At 50.0% G+C, this 21,700-nt stretch overlaps 1 protein-coding gene across 2 annotated transcripts in view; it reads left to right on the top strand.

The window, feature by feature from the left end:
* The first annotated feature begins 934 nt into the window (after positions 1–934).
* Positions 935–21,700, top strand: part of Spire2 (spire type actin nucleation factor 2) — a 37,665-nt gene continuing 16,899 nt past the window's right edge. For both annotated transcript variants that reach the window (XM_042702214.1, XM_042702213.1), the window contains exons 1-3: positions 935–1,190; positions 14,469–14,512; positions 21,224–21,580. In XM_042702214.1, the coding sequence (XP_042558148.1) occupies positions 935–1,190; positions 14,469–14,512; positions 21,224–21,580 (657 nt within the window). The remainder of the gene's footprint in view (positions 1,191–14,468; positions 14,513–21,223; positions 21,581–21,700) is intronic.

Genomic DNA, 21,700 nt, shown 5'->3' with positions numbered 1-21,700 from the left:
CGCCCCCCCACCCACCGCGCGCCCCCCCTCACCCACCCCGCGCCCCCCCCTCACCCACCCCGCGCCTCCTGCCCACCGTCCTCCCCACCCATCCCTCCCCGGACCCCTCTCTCCGCGCCCCTCCCTCACCCCGCGTCCCCCGCCCTCTCCCCGCGCCCCTCCCTCTCCCCGCGCCTCTCCCTCTCCCCGCGCCCCTCCCTCTCCCCGCGCCTCTCCCTCTCCCCGCGCCCCTCCCTCACCCCGCGCCCCTCCCTCACCCCGCGCCCCTCCCTCTCCCCGCGCCCCTCCCTCACCCCGCGTCCCCCGCCCTCTCCCCGCGCCCCTCCCTCACCCCGCGCCCCTCCCTCACCCCGCGCCCCTCCCTCTCCCCGCGCCCCTCCCTCACCCCGCGTCCCTCCCTCACCCCGCGTCCCTCCCTCACCCCGCGCCCCTCCCTCACCCCGCGCCCCTCCCTCTCCCCGCGCCCCCCGCCCTCTCCCCGCGCCCCTCCCTCTCCCCGCGCCCCTCCCTCTCCCCGCGCCCCTCCCTCACCCCGCGTCCCTCCCTCTCCCCGCGCCCCTCCCTCACCCCGCGCCCCTCCCTCTCCCCGCGCCCCTCCCTCACCCCGCGTCCCCCGCCCTCTCCCCGCGCCCCTCCCTCACCCCGCGCCCCTCCCTCACCCCGCGCCCCTCCCTCTCCCCGCGCCCCTCCCTCACCCCGCGCCCCTCCCTCACCCCGCGCCCCTCCCTCTCCCCGCGCCCCTCCCTCACCCCGCGTCCCTCCCTCACCCCGCGCCCCTCCCTCTCCCCGCGTCCCCCGCCCTCTCCCGCGCCGCCGGCTCGGGGCGGAGCCTCCGGGCGTGACTAAGCCGGCGGGCGGCGCGGGCCCGCCCCGCGCTCGGCGGCGCGTCGCCCCGGCTGTTATGGAGACCCGCGGGCGGCGATGATGGGCGGCCATGGCCCGGGCGGGCAGCGGCGGCGCGGCGGCCCCGGATCGCGCGGGGGGCGCGGCGCGGCCGGAGCCGTGGGAGCTGTCCCTGGAGGAGGTGCTGAAGGTCTACGAGCAGCCCATCAACGAGGAGCAGGCCTGGGCCGTGTGCTTCCAGGCCTGCCGCGGGCTGCGGGGCGCGCCGGCCGCGGGCCGCCGCATCCGGGACACGGCGGACCTGCTCCTGCGCCGGGACGGCTCGGTCGGCGCGCGGCGGGAGCCGGGTGAGGCGGCGGCGGCGGCGGGGGGGACGGGAGCCGGGCGAGGCGGCGGCGGCGGGGGACGGGAGCCGGGCGAGGCCGAGGCGTCGGGGGCACGGGAGCCGGGCGAGGCCGAGGCGTCGGGGGCACGGGAGCCGGGCGAGGCCGAGGCGTCGGGGGCACGGGCCTCGGGCTCCCGCAGGGGCGGGGCGGGGGACCTCCCCCGGTGCCGCTCGGCTGGACCCGGAGGGCCCGTCTCCGCGCTGGGGGGACCACCGCTGGGGCCTCCTCAGGGAGACTCGGCTCCTCCCGGGCCGCACCTGAGTCCTGAGCGCCGACCTCGGGGTCGGGGTCGGCTCCGAGCAGCCGAGCAGCCGGGGCCTCGGACGGGCCGGGGCCGCTCGGCCAGGGGGCCGGGGCCTCGGACGGGCCGGGGCCGCCTCTCAGGCTTTCTTCCTCGCTTGCTTGCTCGCTTCCTTTCTTGGTCGGTCGTGGGGCTTGAGCCCCGGGCGGCTCCAGGCCGGCGCTCTGCCGCCCGGGCCACGGGCCACTCCCCGCTTTCGGGGCTCGCTGGAGGTCAGAGTCTCCCGGACTTCCCCGCCCGGGCTGGCTTTGAACCGCGGTCCTCGGGTCTCAGCCTCCTGCGCAGCGGGAGGACAGCGGAGCCGCGGGCGCCCGGCTCGGCCAGGCTCCTCGGTTGAGGTCGGCAGCCCCCGTGGGGCCAGCCGGGCTGGTGGCATCCGGGCCGCGAGCGGGGAAGGACGCGGAGATGGCCGCTCCCTCCCGGGTCGGGCCGGGAAAGGGCAGAGCCTCCCTCCAGGTCTTTGCATCCCAGGTTTAAGGGTGAGAGCAAGCGAGCATATAGAATTTGGGGGACAACCTGCTTTTTCTGATCTTAGTCATTAATAGGTATTTAAAGTCTCTTTCGAGTGGTGAGTTCATGTCTATTCACTTTCCCCCTGAATTTTCTTCCCTGGAGGACTGTAGTCTAGTGTGAAGCCCATGATGGTATTACCCCTGAAATTGATACCCTGTTGGGAGCACAAAGGAAGGCTGTGTGCTCTAGAGGAAGACTGGCCTCCTTCCAGTCCTGGGAGCTGTGCGGTTGAAGAAATTCTCTGGAGCAGGTTCAAGTAGAAGACTGGAAATGGAAAGGCAAACCCAGGCAGGAGCTGTGGACGGTAGCTGCCTTTCTAACAGGGAGGTCTGCATCCACGTCCAGGACTGCTCCTCACGCCTGTAGCTGAAATTCTTGTTGGTTTTCTCCAAAACCTCAGAGAGGGCCATCCTCAACAGGTTCCCTCTATCCCACAGGGTTATATCTGCCCTCTTCTTCCCGGTCACCCTTCCTGGTCATTGTATCATCAGATAAGAGTTAAGGGGATTCCCTCAGCTTCCCAGTTTCTACTCAAAATTCAGGAACTTGAGAGCCACATGTGAAAAGTATTTCATGTTGTCTTGCAAAAAGGAGAGTCACTAAGTAGAAGGTTTTTTTAAAATATATATATTATTGTTGTTTTTGTGTTGGTACTGGGCTTGAACTCAGGGCTCAAGCTCTTGCTTATTAGCCTTTTCCACTTAAGGATGACACCCTACCATTTGAGTTACACTCCTTCATCTGGCTTTGTGTTTGCATGTCGTAGTGTGCATGCCTATACTGGGGTTTGAACTCAAGGCCTGGGCACTATCTCTGAGCTATGTTGCTCAAGGCTAGATTCTACTACTTGAGCCACAGCTACACTTCCAGCTTTTTTGGTGGCTAATTGAAGATGAAGAGTGTCACAGACTTTCCTGCCCAGGCTGGCTTCAAACCAGGATCCTAAGATCACAACCTCCTGAGTAGCTAGGTTGATAGGCATGAGCCACCAAAGCCTTGCAAGGTGGAACTTCTAATAGAACTTATTTTAGTGGAACAGTATAGAGAAGGAAGAAATTTAAAAAAAAAAAAAAAAGATGGAGAAACAAAATTCTTTTTTTTTTTTTTTGTCCATTGTGGGGCTTGACTTCTGGGCCTGGGCGCTGTCCCTCAGCTCTTCAGCTCAAGGCGAGCGCTCTCCCACTTGAGCTACAGCGCCACTTCCGGCTTTTTTTCTTTTTGCTTATGTGGTGCTGAGGAATCGAACCCAGGGCCTCATGCATGGAAGGCAAGCACTCTACCACTGAGCCACCTTCCCAGCCCCCGCCCCCCCTTTTTTTAATCCGTCATGAGGCTTGAATTCTGGGCCTGGGCGCTGTCCTTCAGCTCTTCAGCTCAAGGCAAGCACTCTACCGCTTGAGCCACAGCACCACTTCCAGCTTTCTAGTGGTTTATTGGAGATAGGAGTCTCACGGTCTTTCCTGCCTGGGCTGGCTTTGAACCGCAATCCTCAGATCTCAGCCTCCTGAATAGCTAGGATTACAGGTATGAGCCACCGGCACCTGGCCAGAAACGTGATTCTTATTGGTGGCTCTCATGTTTTCTGGGCTGGGACATTAGTTTGGAGTGGGTAAAATGGGTTTCATTTACTATTGTAAAACAAAGAGAAGGGATCTATGCCTGCCTAAAACACCAGGACAACAGATGATTTTAGGACTGACTTTTGCCAACCATGCCTTTCTTTCCATTCTGTCTTGTTGGTGGTGGTGATGGTGGTGGTGGTGGTGGTCGTGGGGCCTGAGCTCTGAACCTGGGTGCTATCCCTCAGCTCTTCTCAAGGCTAGCGCTCTACCACTTGAGTCACAGTGCCACTTCCAGCTTTTTCTGCTTATGTGGTGCTGAGGAATCGAACCCACGTCTTCATGCCTGCGAGGCAAGCACTCCACCACTGAGCCACCTTCCCAGCACCTTCCATTCTGTCTTTTTACCTGTTGTAAAGAGTTCACAATTTAGCTGGGAGCCGGTGGCTCATGCCTGTAATCCTAGCTACTCAGGAGTCTGAGATCTGAGGATCACGGTCCAAAGCCAGCTGGGGGAAGAAAGGCCCTGAGACTCTTATCTCCAATAAGCCATTAAGACAACCAGAAGTGGCGCCGTGGCTCAAGTGGTAGAGCGCTAGCCTTGAGCTGAAGAGCTTGAGGGACAGCGCCCAGGCCCAGAGTTCAAGCTTCATGACCGATTAAAAAAAAGGGGGGGGGGGGCTGGGAAGGTGGCTCAGTGGTAGAGCGCTTGCCTTGCATGCATGAGGCCCTGGGTTCAATTCCTCAGCACCACATAAACAAAAAGAAAAAAGCCAGAAGTGGCGCTGTAGCTCAAGTGGGAGAGCGCTCGCCTTGAGCTGAAGAACTGAGGGACAGCGCCCAGGCCCAGAGTTCAGACCCCACGACTGAAACCCCCCCCCCCAAAAAAAAAAGGGTTTACAACTTTTCAAAGGAGAAGGCAGATTTGGATAGCCCTTTGTGTCTGCTATTCTTTTTTTTTTTTTTTTTTTTTTGGGGGGGGGTCCAGTCGTGGGGCCTGAACTCTGGGCCTGGGCATTGTCCCTCAGCTCTTCAGCTCAAGGCTAGCACTCTACCACTTGAGCCACAACGCCACTTCTGGCTTTTTTCTTTTTGTTTATGTGGTGCTGAGGAATTGAACCCAGGGCCTCATGCATGCAAGGCAAGCGCTCTACCACTGAGCCACCTTCCCAGCCCTGTGTCTGCTATTCTTGTAACTTAACATGTACAGGTAGATGTGGGAGAGGAACCTAGTTTTTATTTATTTATTTATTTATTTATCTATTTATTTATTTCCTGGTTTTAGGGACTGAATCTGGTCCTTTTTAATATTTACTAAGTTCAATTTCCCTGTCCTCACCTACATCCTGCTTCAATTCTTCCAGCAGCACTTCCTGGCTGGAGGGTAGGGTTCAAAGCTCAGCAGAGGACTATGTTGACAGAGTACAATTTCACTTTCTTCTCGACATGACCTTTGGCTTCTATTCAGAGAAGTCTTACAAAAGTGAGGTTTATGATTTGTTCTTTCCTTCCTTTTCTCTTTATCTCTTCCTTTCTCACTCACTCTTTCTTTTTGTCTGTCTTTCTGTCTTTTTCTGGAAGGATCTAGTGTTTTGGGATGGATTTACCTTGTCCAAGCTGGTCTCCAATTCCTGGGCTGTAGTGAGACTCCTACTCAGCCTCTCAAGGGCTGGGAGTACAGAGACTTTCTGCCTCTGTAGAATTAAGAAGAGTATAAGTACCTGAACATATTGACTTAGTAAATCAGCTGAAACTTAAGACTGAAGGTGGCTAGCCCAGCAGTTTTTTGTTTTTGTTTTTTTTTGTATTTGGGATCAGTGAAATCACTAAAAGATGCATGTGATTTCTTCCTGTAAACAGCAGAAAAACAAACAAACATGTCCACACTTCACTTTTCAGCATTACAGTTTGATTTTGATGCCAATTGAATTTCTTTTTTTTTTTTTTTTTGCCAGTTGTGGGGCCTGAACTCTGGGCCTGGGCACTGTCCCTCAGCTCTTCAGCTGAAGGCTAGCGCTCTACCACTTGAGCCACAGCATCACTTCCAGCTTTTTCTGCGTATGTGGTGCTGAGGAATCGAACCCATGGCCTCATTCATGCAATGCAAGCACTCTACCACTGAGCCACCTTCCCAACCCCACCAATTTAATTTCTTAATCTGCTGCATTGGGCATTGGGTGTCCCTTATGCAGAGTAGCAGTGAATCTAGGCAGAGTGTAAATGTTTTAAATAACTGGAAAAACGTCAACAACTTAACTATTATTTAAGGGAATTAAAAATATTAACATATCAGGCGTAGTTCTCCTTTCCCAGTTAGGAGGAATGGATGACTGGGAGAACCTTCCTACTCTTTAATCTGAAAACTTTTTCATAGACTGCCTAGCTCCCACTGTCTCCCCCGCCCCACCCCCGCTTTTTTTTTTCAAGTAGGAAAATGGAAAACTTTTTAACATGTGGAGCTATGGTGATACTGAGACTTAAACTCAGAGCCTTTTACTTGCTAGGCAGGTGCTCTACCACTTGAGCTTAAGGTATGTCCCCAAGCCATAGGCAGGGCTTTGTGTGTGTGTATGCATGTGTGTATGTGGGCCAGTGCTGGGCCTTAAACTTGGCCTGTGCACTGTCTCTGGGCTCTTATGCACAAGACTAGCACTCAACCATGTAAGCCACAGCTCTACTTCTGGCCTTTTTCTGGTGATTAATTAGAGATAAGAGTCTCAATGGAATTTCCTCCTGGCTGCTTCAAACCATGATCCTTACATCTCAGCCTTCTGAGTAGTTAGTATTACAGGAATGAGCCAGTGGTTTTAAGAGGCCATTATTAAAACTTCATCATAGGAAAGTGTTACTATTTAAAACTAACTGAAGAGCCAAGCCAGTGCTCCTCTTGGTCCTTAGCAATTTTTTTTCTTGTATGTATGTTAGTTATGAGGGCTTGAACTGAGCCATAGCTCCCCTTCTGGCTTTTTGTTGGTTAATTGGAAGCAAGAATCTTACAGACTTTTCCACATGGTCTGGTTTTGAGTCTGAATACTCAGATCCCAGTCTTGGGAGAAGCTAAGATGATAGGCATGAACCACCAGCACTCAGCTCCTTACCAACTTGAAGTGGTAAACCTTTTTTTTAGTTCCATTTTTTGTGCTTGGGGGTGCCCTTTTGGTCACCTGTGTTGCCGCTTCCACCTGTACTTCCTTCTACTCTCTTATTCCTGTATGTCTCAGGCTGATTGCACCACAAGCCCCTCCCCCTCTCACAGCATCCTATTAGGCTTCTGAGGGCAGTTTTCCACCCTGACTCACAGGGCCTTCCTAGTTCTGCTTGAGTTACAGCCCTATATCGCCAAAATGAACAGTCCACGCAGAACTGGACCCTAGTGTTCACAGGTCTGTAGCGTCTTTTTACTCTTTATCCTCATTGATGCTGAAGAGTAGGCTCTGGCAGATCACAGAGCAATTGCAGCAGATACCAGGGTACAGAGGGACAAGGGAATGTTCACAAGGAAGCCTTAGCTCTGTCCAGGAAGCACAGGTGTGGCTGCATTTTTTTCTGTATCACTGCTCAGGGACAGTGCCCAGGCCCTGAGTTCAAGCCCCATGACTGACCCTCCCAAAAAAAGTACTCATTACTTGACTATCTGTGTATTACCTTTATAATAACAATAAAAAATAAAAATAGCTGTGTACATACATGTGCCAGTGAGTATTGAGAAGCATTCTTTTTTTTCTTTTGGCTGGTCATGGGGCCTGAACTCTGGACCTGGGCACTGTCCCTCAGCTCTACCACTTGAGCCACATCACCACTTCTGGCTTTTTCTGCTTATGGGGTGCTGAGGAATCGAATACAGAGCCTCATGCATGCAAGGCAAGCACTCTACCACTGAGCCACCTTCCCAGACCTTGAGAAGCATTTTCTAATCATGGTGGGGAGATCAGAGCTGGCTATGTAAGTGAAATTCTGTAAGGGTGGGCAGTGTTGGGCTTATTCCTCCTTCAAGATCCCCACTGTTGATCACAAAGGAAATGTGACAGTCCAAAGTCGCTTGCAAGGCAGTGACAATGGCACCTACCTCAGTGGTGTAGTAGTGTCTCTGGCCTTCAAACATGCCCCTAGGGGAGCCCTGTCTGCTGGGTAAAGCAGCAGGTGTATAAGCTCTACACCTGTGTGCATTACAGAAAGCTTCATTCAGGGTCCACAGGAAACCCCAGATCAGACACACCGATGCAGCCTCAAGGAACAGGAGTTCAGCAAACACCCCCTAGCCAGGGGCTTTCAGGCTCTTACACTTCCTGGTGGTTGTATTTCCTCCTTGAGAACTCTTACCTGAAAGAGGGGAAGCTGTGAGGCATGTGGCAGGTGCCTGGTATGAACCAGAAGTGGGTGTGAACTGGGTGTATTGGAAAACTAGGTATATTTACAGTTAGCTTTCCCCATTTAGCTTCACCTCTGAGCACGGCTTATCTCATTGGAAGGCAATTCAAGTGTTTTTTCTGAGACATTACCTGTGCAGGGTGGCTGTCCCAGAAGACCCAAGATACATGTAGCCCAGGTACCTACCCTAGTTGGTCCCTGGCCGCCCATTTGTTGGCAAGCTCTATACTGTGCGTCTGGGAGAACACTTGACCAGACTAAGGGATCCCCATGTCACTTGTAAGGTTCAGCGCCTGATAAAGTCCACAAGACCCTATATCTTCCCATACTCAACTGCTTCCACAAAGAGTACTTTCTGTGGCCCACAAAATATCCCAGGTGCCAGTGGCTCATGCCTGTAATCCTAACTATTCAGGAAACTAAGATTTGAGGATCACAGCAGGAAGTATGTGAGACTTATCTCCAATAAACCACCAAAAAACTGGCTCAAGTGATAGAGCACTCACCTTGAGCTGAAGAGCTGAGGAACAGCATTAGGCCCAGAGTTCAAGCCCCATGACCCACCAAAACAAACAAACAAAAAACAGAACTCTTTAATTTGGTAATAGGGGTGCTGGAATTGTGGGGAACATCTAGGATCCCCTCAGTCTTTCAGACTGTTTGATCCTATTTAAGCAAATGTGCCTGGTCATTAACTGACTCCTCAGAGGCAATTTTCTATGTGAGGTGAAAGTTTAACTAATGGAGAAAAGCTGCTTGGAGATCACATCTGTCCATTCCAAATGAACACTATATTCTAGCTCCTTGGCCTTGCAGTATCCCCCAGGAGCTGGGAAGCAAGAGGAGAGGGTGGAAACAGCTTAAAAGTATGTAGGTTTCCTTTGCTAACAGATTTCTACAAATTTGCTTGGCTTAACAGAACATAAATTATGTGTTGGCTCATACATATAACACTCAGGAGGCTGAGATCTGAAGATTGGGGTTCAAACCCAGCCTAGGCAGGAAAATCTATGAGATTTCTATCTCCATTCAACCACCAGAAAGCTGAAACTGAAGCTGTGGCTCAAGTGGTTGAGTGAAAAGCTAAGGGATAGTGCCCAGGTCCTGAGATCAAACCCCAGTAATGGAAAAACAGCAACAACAACAACAACAAAAAACTCCTTAAGTTAATCTTTTCTAGTTTAAAGGAAGCCAGAATAATCTCTACCTCAGGTTAGCTTCATCTAGCAGTCCTACTTCATCTACTGTTTCAGATTCCCTTACTACACATTGTAACATCCACAGGCTCCAAGATTACAATTTAGGCAACACTGTGGCTACTCTTCTGCCAGCCACAGAGGGGAAAGGTCAGAGGACACTGTCCACCTCTGGTTTCACCCTTAGCATCTAGTATTACATTTCTCTTACCCTTTTCCTTTCCCCCCTCCCTTCTTCCCTCCCTCCCTTCTTTCTTTTTCTTTCCTTCCTTCCTTTCCCCCCTTTCTTCCTTTCCTTCCTACCACCTTCCTTCCCACCTTATTTTTGATGCATTTCAAGGAAATTGTAAGTGACAATCAACTTTCCCTAAATACTAACCACCTGTATTATTAACTTGAGTTTAGTACTTTTCTTTCTTGCAGAGCTGGGCCTTGTACATGCTCAGCAAATACTATATCCATTAGCCTCATCCCAGCCTCCTACTTATTTCTTAAAATTTGTATATAACATATGTGTTAGGTTTTTAAAAAGAGGTGGCCAAGTAAGAACAGCAGCATGCACGTGGTATTCAGGTCAGGGGTAGGTTTATTCATCATTCCAGCTGGCACCAGGCCATCTTGGTCCTCCACGCGGTGGGGAAAGGCCTGGGAAAGAGAGCTGGGAGAGCTGGGAAAGAGAGAGAGCTGGGAAAGAGGTAGAAAAGAGCTAGAAAAGAGAGAAAAGAGCTAGAAAAGAGAGCATCTGGAAAAGGTGGGAAAGAGAGAACTAGGAAAGAGAAGGGAGCTGGGAAAGAGAAGAGAAGGAAAGAGCTGAGAAAGAGCTAGAAAAGAGCAGAGAGAGGGCGTCTGGGCCTGGGCTAGGCCTTATCTAGAGTATGGGCAGAGAAAGGTGTGGCCACATCAAATTCAGATGTGACCTCAGCGGATGCAGATGTGACCTCTTCCAGGTGTCCCAGTTGCCTAGGTAAGGCAGGTACTGGGTGGAGACTTTACTGTGAGGAGGGTGGAGTCTACTAGCCATCCAGGAGTGGACCTTACAATATGACCTTACAATATGAACCTAAGGTGTTGTCTAACAGCTCGCTGCATTGGTAACCTCTACTGCCCTTTGTACTGGAAGAGCTGCCCAGGGTCCCAGTTCAGTTCAGCTGTGCTCAGCATCCGATGAGTCTTGTTCCAAAGCTGCCCAGAGCCTCAGATTGTCATGCAAATTCTGGAATTGTAGTGTTATCACCACCCTTACCCCACCCATGCCTAAATGGGTGAGTTCCTGTTTCTCATCTCCACAGTACTGGACCCACAGGTCTGAACATCTGACAAGTTCTCAGCAGGACCAATGCTGCTGGTTTGCTGTTTGAATTCCACACATCACAGCACTAACTGCTCCTTGAACAGTTTCAGTGCCCAGTGACTCGTGCCATCTTCAGGAGACTGGAATAGTCAGTGAGGGGGACAAGTTGTATAATTGGTTCAGGTAGGAGTTGGGCTAGCCCAAGGTTGAATCTGAGTTTGTGCATGTTCTTCACTCTCTCCAGGACTCATAAATTAGGTTAAGAGCACAATGCATAATGGAGCAAGAGGGAAAACTCTGTTAGAGTGTAATTGTGTCAGTTCTAAGCTGCCCATGAGGTACAGTCAATGGTGGGGTCCAGGAGATGCCCCCAGGGGCTGGATGAGGAAGTGTAGCAGTAGCAAGGGAGAAACAAGATCTCCCTCGTCCACTTGTGTGGGATGCAGAGAACACTGAGCACTTGTAGTTGGAGTTTGGGGGCAATCTTAGGCAAAAAATCATCCCTGGTTTGGGTCTCCTCCAGATATGTGCCTGTGGCTGGGTTTGTGTTGTGGAGGAAATGTCCTAAGAGAGTGGCATGAGTCTGGAGCTGATGCCAGCGGCTGGTCTTGTGGAAGTGAAGGGGGGTGGGGGAGGGGACATATCTGGGTCCCTTTGCTCCAAAGAGCTCTCTGTTAGCTAAGCAAACACTGGACTCTCACTCCAGTTTCGTCCTTTGGGTGTGTCTCCCTCTTTGACCAGATTAGTGCTTGATCTATCTTTCTTGATAATGGAATAAGTATTTATGGGTAGCTTACTAAAGGCCAAACACTAGGTCTGTTTTTTGTTTTTTTTTTTGGGGGGGGTCCAGTCATGGAGCCTGAACTCTGAGCCTGGATGCAGTCCCTCAGCTCTTCAGCTCAAGACTAGCGCTCTATCACTTGAGCCACAGCGCCACTTCTGGCTTTTTTTTTTTTTTGCTTATGTGGTGCTGAGGAATAGAACCTAGGGGCTCATGCATGCAAGGCATGCGCTCTACCACTGAGCCACCTTCCCAGCCCAGTCTGGTTTTTGTTTTTGTTTGTTTGTTTTGTCAGTCGTGGGGCTTGAACTCTGGGCCTGGGCGCTGTCCCTCAGCTCTTCAGCTCAAGGCTAGCACTCTACCACTTGAGCCACAGCACTACTTCCGGCTTTTTCTACTTATGTGGTGCTAGAGGAATCGAACCAGGGCCTCATGCATACGAGGCAAGCACTCTACCACTGAGCCACCTTCCCAGTCCCCTAGGTCTGTTTTTGTTTAACCCTTAGAGTCACCTTTACAGTAGGTGACATGCCTTTCATGGGGAAACAGAAGCCGCTTAGGCAAACTGGGTAAGTTGTTCAAAGCCACACTTGTCAGTTTGGCTCCACAGTCTCTTGGTTCCTGGTAGCCTACTCAAACTACACCTTGATCTACAATATGATGTATGTGCTGGATGTTTGCTCATCCAAATGTATTTCTTCACCATGTAGCACATCCACATAACTCAATTCAGATGTAAAGGAAAGAAGACTGAAGAGTCCTGTGCCACCCAGACTTCTTTGTTTTTTTGTTTTTTTTTGTTTTTGGTCCGGTCATGGGGCCTGAACTCTGAGCCTGGGCGCTGTCCCCCAGCTCTTCAGCTCAAGGCTAGCACTCTACCACTGAGCCACAGCGTCACTTCCGGTTTTTTTCTTATGTGGTGCTGAGGAATCAAACCCAGGGCCTCTGGCACGCAAGGCAAGCGCTCTACCACTGAGCCACCTTCCCAGACCCACCCAGACTTCTTTGTTGACAGACAGCAGCATGAACATTTCCTACACATGCCAATATGCAGGCAGGTGTATGCCCTCCTGAACTCAGGGATACCTTGCATCAAGTCAGCACAAAGAGTAACTTGGGGAGTGTTTTTTTTCGGTTTTGTTTGTGGAGGAGGGTATTGGGACAAGTCTCATTATTAAACACTGTTTGTGTACTTGCTTCCCAAGTGCTGGGCAGTCCTACTATGGACTTCTCCACAGCCATTTCTGTCCTGATTCCAAACCCAAAAGGTGTTCAAGGGTAGGAGGACCTAATTGTCCCCCTCGCAGCATCATATAACTGAGTTCTCCACATCCTTTAGGCACCTATGCTAGCTGATGGTGACTCACATCTATATCCTAGCTACCCGGGAGACTGAAATCTGAGGATTGCAGTTCAGAGCCAGTCCAGGCAGACAAGTTCTTGAGATTCTTTAATCTCCAATTAACCAGCAAAAATCTGGAACTAAGAGTGTGGCAAAAGTGAGCATAAAAACAACAAAAAACAGTACTTTCCAAAGTCCATGCAACTGATGTCATAGATTCATGAATACTTCATTTTGGCAAAACTTTTTTTTATTAACATGTGGCCTGCTTAGGCACTAAGATTAAAGATACCCAATTAAGAAAGCTGCCAAACATCTAAGAACACAGAAAGGCCACACTCAATATACAAAAATTGTGGAGGAACCTACCTGCTGGCCTGTCGGCCTGCCCTGCGTTGCCTTCCTAATGCTCAGAGTGACTCAGGGCACTGGCTTCTTCTAGCAAGCACCTTTGTTCACCTCTGATTTCCCCCACTTTCCCATTGCCTGTACCCACTCAACACCAAACATGGGTGGGGTACACAAATCCCCTAAGAGTGCTGCTTGCCAGTCACCTTTTCAGTACCTTACTGGTGTCAGGGAAAAGATTGTTTGCCATTATTTTAATGGACCTCACATTTATCTTTGGCAATCTTCCTGGTTCTTGATGTATTTTGAAAATATTTGTGGAGTTAGCAGGTTCACTTAGAAAACAATTTCATGGTTCATGTTTTTATGTCTCACCTCATTCCAGAAAGAACTTAAGGCATCTGAAGTTGACATGCTAGCACAGTTCTACCTGTATAAATAATTGAAGGAGGTTGTATAAGTGAGTGGGTTTCTGTGGCTTACTCCTGGCATTCTAGAAGGCCTGTGGATAAGCCTTAAGGAATATAGCTATTAGTACAAATGCTGAGGTTTCCAGCCTGCCACCATCATTTACTAGCCTTGATATCTTGGAGCCTAAGAATATACACTTCTCATCTCCTCATCTGTGAAATGGATGCCCAAGCTAGCTGCCTCCTAGATTATAGCAAGTGAACTCTTGTAAAAATGACAGGTACCTATTGATTGCTCATGCCTGTGATCTTAGCTACTCAGGAGGCTGAGATCTGAGGGTCACTGTTCAAAGCCAGCCCAGACAGGAAAATCTGAGATTCTTATCTCCAGTTAACCACCAAAGAAGCTGGAAGTGGAGCTGTGGCTCAAGTGGTAGCATACGAGTGTTGTGCAAAAAAAGCTCAGGAACAGAACTCAGACTGAGTTCAAATGCCAAGACCAGGGCAAAAACTGATTTCTGCCTGTTTCACCTAGTACAATGTTTAATAGATAAAATGCACAGAGCCTGTCTTCACCTGACCTTCAACCCTGGGATGCTATCCCTGAACAAGGTACTATCAGCCCAGGAAAAGCTTGAGGTAGAGGGGTTGCCATCTGAACTGGGTTTATTCAGCCTATGAACTGTGATGAGGGCTCATGGACTTTATTCTAGGCAATCTCATTTCAGATGGTGTCTCCCTGCAGATGTGATGATGGGAGCTGCTCCCTCCTCTGCCTCCCAGGGAACAGTCCCCTTTTGTGCTCACTTGGCCAGGTCGGCTGCTCTCCAGCCCTGACTTTTGGTCTTAAGCATCACCATGAAGGACTGGAGACTGTCTTCACCAGGGGACCTTGCACCTTTGAGGGCAGAGACTCTGTCACTCTTGACCCTGTACCTGGAGTCCTACCCAGAATGGCTCAGTTTCTGTCCAAGTGACCAGCTGGCTCGGCCCATTGTGAACTTCGTTGTGTTCTTTTGGAAGTGTGCTATGTGGTGATGGAAAAATGGAGCTGAGGGGGAAGGAGCTGACAGCTCTGTCAGGGTCCCATGGCTGCCAGCACAGCTTTGACTCATTGTCTTCTCTTGCAGAGCCTACAACCATGGGGGTGGTGCCAGCCCGCTCAGAAGCCCAGGTACTCAAAAACAATTTTAAAGCTGTCTTACTTAATACTATGAAAACTTACCTGTTTTGTCCAATATAAATCATCAAATGTATAAAGTGTGAAGAAACCATTCACAGAGGACAGGCAGAGCAAGGAGCCCAGTTGGGCAGTAAGGATTGTTACTCACTGTGCCCAGTGGGGCTAGGCTATTGCTTGACTACCCTGCTGCAGAGGGGGACAGCAGGCGGTGGCCTTGCAGGACACAGTGCAGACCTGCTGTGGATTTCAGGGACAAACAGGAAACCAGCCAATGATCAATGCCCAGGGACCCACTCAACTCACAACTCTAGTCCCACTAGCAGCATGTCTTCCTGGGACTTTCCTTTTCACCTACTGGTCATGTCCTCAACTTGGTATTTTATCTGTTTGATATCTTTACCATTTCTCCACTCTTTTTAAGCCATAATCTTAACATAATACCAATTTAGAGAACTAAGTGTAATAGTGCACGTCTCTAATTCAAGCTACCCAGGAGATTAGGGCAGAAAGAGTATGAGTTTGAGGCCAGCCTTAGCTACTAAGACCCCCCTCTCTAGTTTTTTGGTGGTTAAGTGGTGATAAGAGTTTCATAGACTTTCCTCATGGTTTTGAACCATGATCCTCAGATCTCAGCCTCCTCAGGAGCTTGAATTACTGGTGTGAGCCACCAATGGCCCAGCTAGAACACTGCTATTTAAGCATCACATTGCTGAGTGTTGCTTGGGAGCCCTGTGAAAATGGTATGTGTTTTATATGTAGTGTCCTGGGATTTGATGGGGGGAGGGGTAACTGTTTCCAAGACTTAGCTGAATTGCTGTGTGATTGTTAGCCATCCTTTTTCACTCCTGCCTAATATTCTGAATAATATTTTTTCCCAAACATAGTGGTTCTGAGTTGGGGAGTCAGATAGTCCCTGTAGCCTAGAGTCCCCACGAGCAATTCACATCACTCAAAGACTTTCCAAAGGATGTTGGTTAACTACCTTTAAAATATTTACTAAGTAGGCACCAGTGGCTCATGCCAATAATCCAAGCTACTCAGGAGGTTGAGATCTGAGGACTGCAATTCAAAGCCAGCCTGGAAAGATAATCTGAGAGGCTCTTATCTCCAGTTAATCAGCAAAAAGCCAGAAATGGAGGTATAGCGCAAATGGTAGACTGACAGCCTTGAGCAAAAAAAGCCAAGATCTAGAGGCCCCTAGTTTAAGCACCAAATCTGGAGTGTATACACACACATATACATACACACACAATTTAATTTAAAAAATTTGAATGAGGGCTGGGAAAGTGGCTCAGTGGTAGAGTGCTTGCCTTGCATGCAGGATGCCCTGGGTTCGATTCCTCAGCACCACATATGCAAAAAGAAAAAAAGCCGGAAGTGGTGCTGTGGCTCAAGTGGTAGAGCACTAGCCGTGAGCTGAATTGCTGAGGGACAGTGCCCAGGCCCAGAGTTCAGGCCCCATGACTGGACCCCCCCCCCAAAAAAAAAAAAAAAAATTGAATGAGAGTGCCAGTGTGAATTATTTTCTCAGAAGCCCATACATTGAGAGTCTCCTCCCCCAGGAAACAGGAGAGAAGAACAACTCAACATTTTCTTTCTTTATTTTTTTTTTTGGCTGATCATGCGGCTTGAACTCAGGCCTGGGCCTATCTCTGAGCTTTTTCTGCTCAAGGTTAGTCTCTACTACTTTGAGCCACAGCGCCACTTCCAATTTTCTGGTGGTTCATTAGCGGTAAAGGGTCTCATGAGGGCCGGGAAGGTGGCTCAGTGGTAAAACACTTGCCTTGCATGCATGAGGCTCTGGGTTCGATTCCTCAGCACCACATAAGCAAAAAGAAAAAAGCTGGAAATGGCGCTGTGGCTCAAGTAGTAGAGTGCTAGCCTTGAGCTGAAGAGCTGAGGGACAGCGCCCAGGCCCAGAGTTCAGGCCCACGAGTAGATCCCCCCCCCCAAAAAAAAAGAGAGAGAGAGTCTCATGAACTTTCCTGCTCGGGCTGGCTTCAAACCACAGTCCTCAGATCTCAGCTTCCTGAGTAGCTAGGATTATAGGCGTGAGCCACTAGTACCCAGCTTCAACATCTATTTTTCACTTGGGCTATTGGATTTCATGAAATACCTGTGCAGCCCCTTCCAGGTTGCCAGCTGTGTTTGTAGTCTGCTCAGCCTAGTCCCAGCCTAGAATTGGAGGGAGGGGTAGAAGTCCTGTAGCTGGCCAGCTGCCCAGAACTTTTCTTTTTTTTTTTTTTTTTTTTTTTTTTTTTTGGGTCCGGTCATGGGGCCTGAACTCTGGGCTTGGGCACTGTCCCTTAGCTCTTCAGCTCAAGACTAGTGCTCTACCACTTGAGCCACAGTGCCACTTCCGGCTTTTTTCTTTTTGCTTATGTGGTGCTGAGGAATCGAACCCAGGGCCTCAAGCATGCAAGGCAAGCGCTCTACCACTGAGCCACCTTCCCAGCCCCAGAACTTTTCTTATGAGAAAGTATTTTTTTTTTTTTTTTTTTGCCTTTCAAAGAAAACTTCCAGTCACTTGAGGCACAGAAAAGCTTTTAGCAAAGTCGCTCCTGGCCTTAAGAGAAGAGGATCAGATTGGAGTTAGCCATTTCTCTGACACGTTGTTAGCTCAGGCTAGCAATCAGACAAAGAGGGAGGAATAATAAGCAGGTGAGGTGCTGTTCTGTGCTATGTGTGGGGCAGCTTTCCTATGTGCCTGTCTGTTTGTCCTGCCCCATGGACTTGCATGATTTCCACTGGAAAGGACATCAATACCACTCAGCTAAGATCAGAGCTATGAGGCAGACCACAGACTTCTACCACCTCTAGCTCACCCCTGGGCCTGGCATCTACCTCTGGGACCAAAAACAGTTGACATTTGGATAAACTTTGGCTCTTGCCAGCCATCCCTCTCTGTTGTATCTAGGAGGGGTGCCGAGTTTCTCCTTGGAGCCCCCACATCCCCAAGAGACACTGCGTGCTGGCCCAGGCCTTGCTGTCAGTGCCAGACGTGACTGGCCATTCAACTACCCTCTCACCATGGGTTCTCAAGTGTGTCTTAGACTTACCTGCCTAAATCAAGGATGACTAGTAAGTGGGCTAATGCCCCTACCTGCCAGAGTTGACTTACCCAAGCTCCTCAAGTTCCAGGCTCTTCTCAGACATTTTTGCAGGACCTAGAGTCCTTGTTCCTCTCCTAACACCAGCTTTTACCACTTGTTTTTGTTCTTACTCAGGCTCAGGTTTCAACCTGGGCTCCTGGTGGTGTGTAAGCTGAAAATAACAGGAGAAACACTGGAACAAAGTGGGCCCACAAAGTGTATAATGCCTGGATGAGCATGTGGCCCCACAATGACTTCTTCTTCTAGCAAAGTAGCACAAAGCTTAGAGCACGATACAGACTGAGTTAAGTCCCAGATCTAGCCAAGTCATACAGACCTAGTCCCAGAGCTAACCCAGCCAGGTGACCTGACCTCCCCATGCTTCTGTCCCCTAACCTATGAACCAAGAAGTGTGTCACCTGGTCATTGTTGGCTGCATTTGTTATGTACAGGCTCAACATAGTGTTTGACATAGGAGAGGTATTATTTCGTGTGTATGTATCTTTTATATCCTTATCATAAAAGGAAAGTATGAAAGCCCTGGATTTTGTTTTGTTTTGATTTGAGATAGGATCTTCCTATGTAACCTTGAGTACTGAGCTTACAGGTATACACCACCAAACCTGGTTCACTAATAATTTGTATGTGTGTGTGTGTGTGTGTGTGTGTGTCCTGGGACTTGAACTCAGGGCCTGGGCACTGTCACTAATGCTCTTTAACATGAGCCACAGCTTCACTTCCAGTTTTTTGGTGGTTAATTGGAGATAAGAGTCTCATGAGCTGGGTGCCAGTGGCTCACACCTATAATCCTAGCTATATGGAGGCTGAGATCTGAGGACCACGGTTTAAAACCAATGGGGACAGAAAACTTCCTTTGAGACTTTTATCTCCAACTAACTACTGAAAAACTGGAAGTGGTGCTGTGGCTCAAGTGGTAGAGCACTAGCCTTGAGCAAAAAGGGGCTCAGAGATAGTGCCCAGATCCCGAGTTCAAGCCCCATGACCAACAAAAAAAAAAGTCTCATGGACTTAACTGCCTGGGCTGGCTTTGAACTGTGATGTTCAGCTCTCTTGAGTAGCTAGGATTATAGGCATGAGCCACTGGCATCTGACACTAATAATTTCTTTAAAGTATTTAAAAAATCTCTGAGGGGCTGGGAAGGTGGCTCAGTGGTAGAGCGCTTGTCTTGCATGCATGAGGCCCTGGGTTGGATTCCTCAGCACCACATAAGCAAAAAGAAAAAAAGCTGGAAGTGGTGCTGTGGCTCAAGTGGTAGAGTGTTAGCCTTGAGCTGAAGAGCTGAGGGACAGCGCCCAAGGCCCAGAGTTCAGGCCCCACGACCAGACCCCCCCCAAAAAAATTAAAAAAATAAAAATCTCTGAGCTCCTCTGGAACTGCAACTCCTTTGTACAACTACTTAATATTTTTTTTTTTATAAAAAGGAAAAAAAAATCTGTGAAGTGTCACAGAAAAGTCCTCTTAAGGTAGTAATATTTTTCTATTTCACTGGGCAGGGAATCCTATTTTTAGCTTACCGCTAGCGATTGGGACCAGTGGTTCTTTTCAGGGTATTGGTAGATGTTACCATGGTCTTGTCCCATATATGCCACCTGTACTCTGACTTTCCATGCCCACAAGCCAGAGGGTCAGGTATGACCAGATGGGAACATTGAAATGAGCTGCTACCACCACGAATACAGAAAGGTAATAATGGCATTTGAATAGCATTTGATTTCATGTTTTAGAGGGCTTTCATAAAGCTGAGCGTAGTGGGACATGTCTGTAATCCCAGCACTGATGAGGCTGAGGCAAGAGGATCATTGGTTTGAGTAGCTAGGCTACACAGTAATACCGTTTCCAAAAAAACAAAAGCCACTGGCCGTAATCCTAGCTATTCAGGAGGCTGAGATCTGAGAATTATGGTTCAAAGTCAGTCCAGGCAGGAAAATCCATCAGACTCTGACCTCCAATTAACCAATAAAAAGGCTGAAACTGGAGCTGTGGCTCAAGTGGTAGAGTATCAGAGCAAAAAGCTTAGGGACAGCACTCAGACCCTGAGTTCAAGCCTCATGACCAGCGCGTGCACACACACACAGAGACACACATGAATACACAAATGTCAACCTTTCTTAGGTGTAGTTGTATGAATCAGCTCTCTGTTCCTGTAACAAATGCCTTAGGATAATTAATGTGGTTCAGTGGTAGAGAGCTTAGCTTAGCATGCACAAGCAGTGAGTTCAATCTGTAGAAGAAAAGAAGAAAGAAAGGAAGGGAGGAGGGAAAGAAGGGAGAGAAGGAGAAAAGAAAAGAAGCACAGAAAGGGAAGGAAAGCAGGCAGGCAGGCTGGCTGGCTTAGTTTGTTTCAGCTCACAGCTTTGGAGATGTCAGTCCATGACCAGTTGACCTTGTTTGGGGCCTGTGGCAGCACAGAACATCATGACAGGGCACATGGTAGAGAAGGCCCATTTACTTCATGGCAAAAAAGAAACTAAAGGTTTAAGTTCTCAACACCCCCTCCAAGAACAGCCTTCAATCAGTAGAGTTCCCACTAACCACCATAAAATTCTACCACTTGGGGCTGGGAAGGTAGCTTAGTGGTAGAGTGCTTGCCTTCCATGCATGAGGCCCTGGGCCTCAGCACCACATAAACAGAAAAAGCCGGAAGTGGTGCTATGGCTCAAGTGGTAGAGCGCTAGCCTTGAGCTGAAGAGCTGAGGGACAGCGCCAGGCCCAGAGTTCAGGCCCCATGACCAACCAAAAAAGAAAAGATAAGAAAAAAATGATTCCACCACTTCAGCTGGGTACTGGTGGCTCACACCTGTAATCCTAGCTACTTAGGAGACTGAGATCTGAGGACTGAGTTTCAAAGCCAGCTCTGGCAGATGAATTCTGCTGTTCCCATCCACGTACACCCTCTTTGTTTTTATGCTGGTACTGAGGCTGGGTGCTATCCTTTAGGTTTTTTTGGCTCAAGCCTGGTGTTCTATCACTTGAGCCACAGCTTCACTTCCAGCGTTTTGCTGGTTAATTGGAGATAAAAGTCTCACAGATTTTCCTGCCCCAGCTTCAAACTTGGATCCACAGATCTCATCCTCCACAGGCAGGAACAATTGGCTCTGGCTTTCATTCCCCGCCCCCTGCCCCCACCCCCCCACCCCCCCATCTTAAAACAGTTTCACAGGTGTCGTTCTGCTTATATATGTAAGTACTAATCTCATCACCCTCTCCATTGGGCCTCCTCTCATGGACATATTTTTTAATTTCCCTGGATTAATTCCTGGAAGAGAAGGTGCTGATTCACTTGGTAGAGTAGGTTCATATAAGACTCTGCTTAACCTTCTTCTAAAGTAACTGTGCAATTTAGGAAACATCCTTTTAATGGTTGTCAGTGTTATGGTTGTACCATGGTATGTACCCCCTGGCTTACAGTTAGCTATATCCAAGTCAATCTTACAAACTGTCCTGCAATCTCTTCTCCCCTCCCAGCCGGCACTGGGTCTGGCAGTGGCTCTGCTCCTAAGCTGCCTTGAGCTTAGCAGCTGCCTGCCCTGATGCCCCAATGTCCCTGATACCCTGTCCTAGTGACCGATCTCTACTGCTGCTTCACAGATGGTGCAGTCCTTGGGCTTTGCCATCTACCGTGCGCTGGACTGGGGGCTGGATGAGAGTGAGGAACGTGAGCTCAGTCCACAGCTGGAGCGGCTCATTGACCTCATGGCCAACAGCGACTGTGAGGACAGCAACTGCGGAGCTATGGATGAGGGCTACGGGGGTCCTGAGGAGGAAGAGGAGGCCGAAGGAGGTCCCCGCACTGTGCGTACCTTCACCCAGGCCATGCGGCTGTGCGTAGTCCGCCTGACAGACCCCCGTGGCGCACAAGCCCACTACCAGGCAGTTTGCCGAGCACTGTTTGTGGAGACACTGGAGCTGCGAGCCTTCCTGGCCCGGGTCCGGGAAGCGAAAGAGGTGAGCAGGGGACATGCACAGTGCCACGGTGGGCCAAGTAAGCAAGGGGACACTGTGGTGAAGGGCCTTTTGTGCTAGAGGGCCCAAGAGCCCGGTCAGGGTCATCCCCTGTCCATCCAA

Source organism: Dipodomys spectabilis, unplaced genomic scaffold (assembly GCF_019054845.1).
Source record: "Dipodomys spectabilis isolate Male_0828 unplaced genomic scaffold, ASM1905484v1 ptg000318l, whole genome shotgun sequence".
Classification (NCBI taxonomy): domain Eukaryota; kingdom Metazoa; phylum Chordata; class Mammalia; order Rodentia; family Heteromyidae; genus Dipodomys; species Dipodomys spectabilis.
Note: the sequence above shows the minus strand (reverse complement) of the source record. Positions and strands in the feature narration are given on the sequence as shown.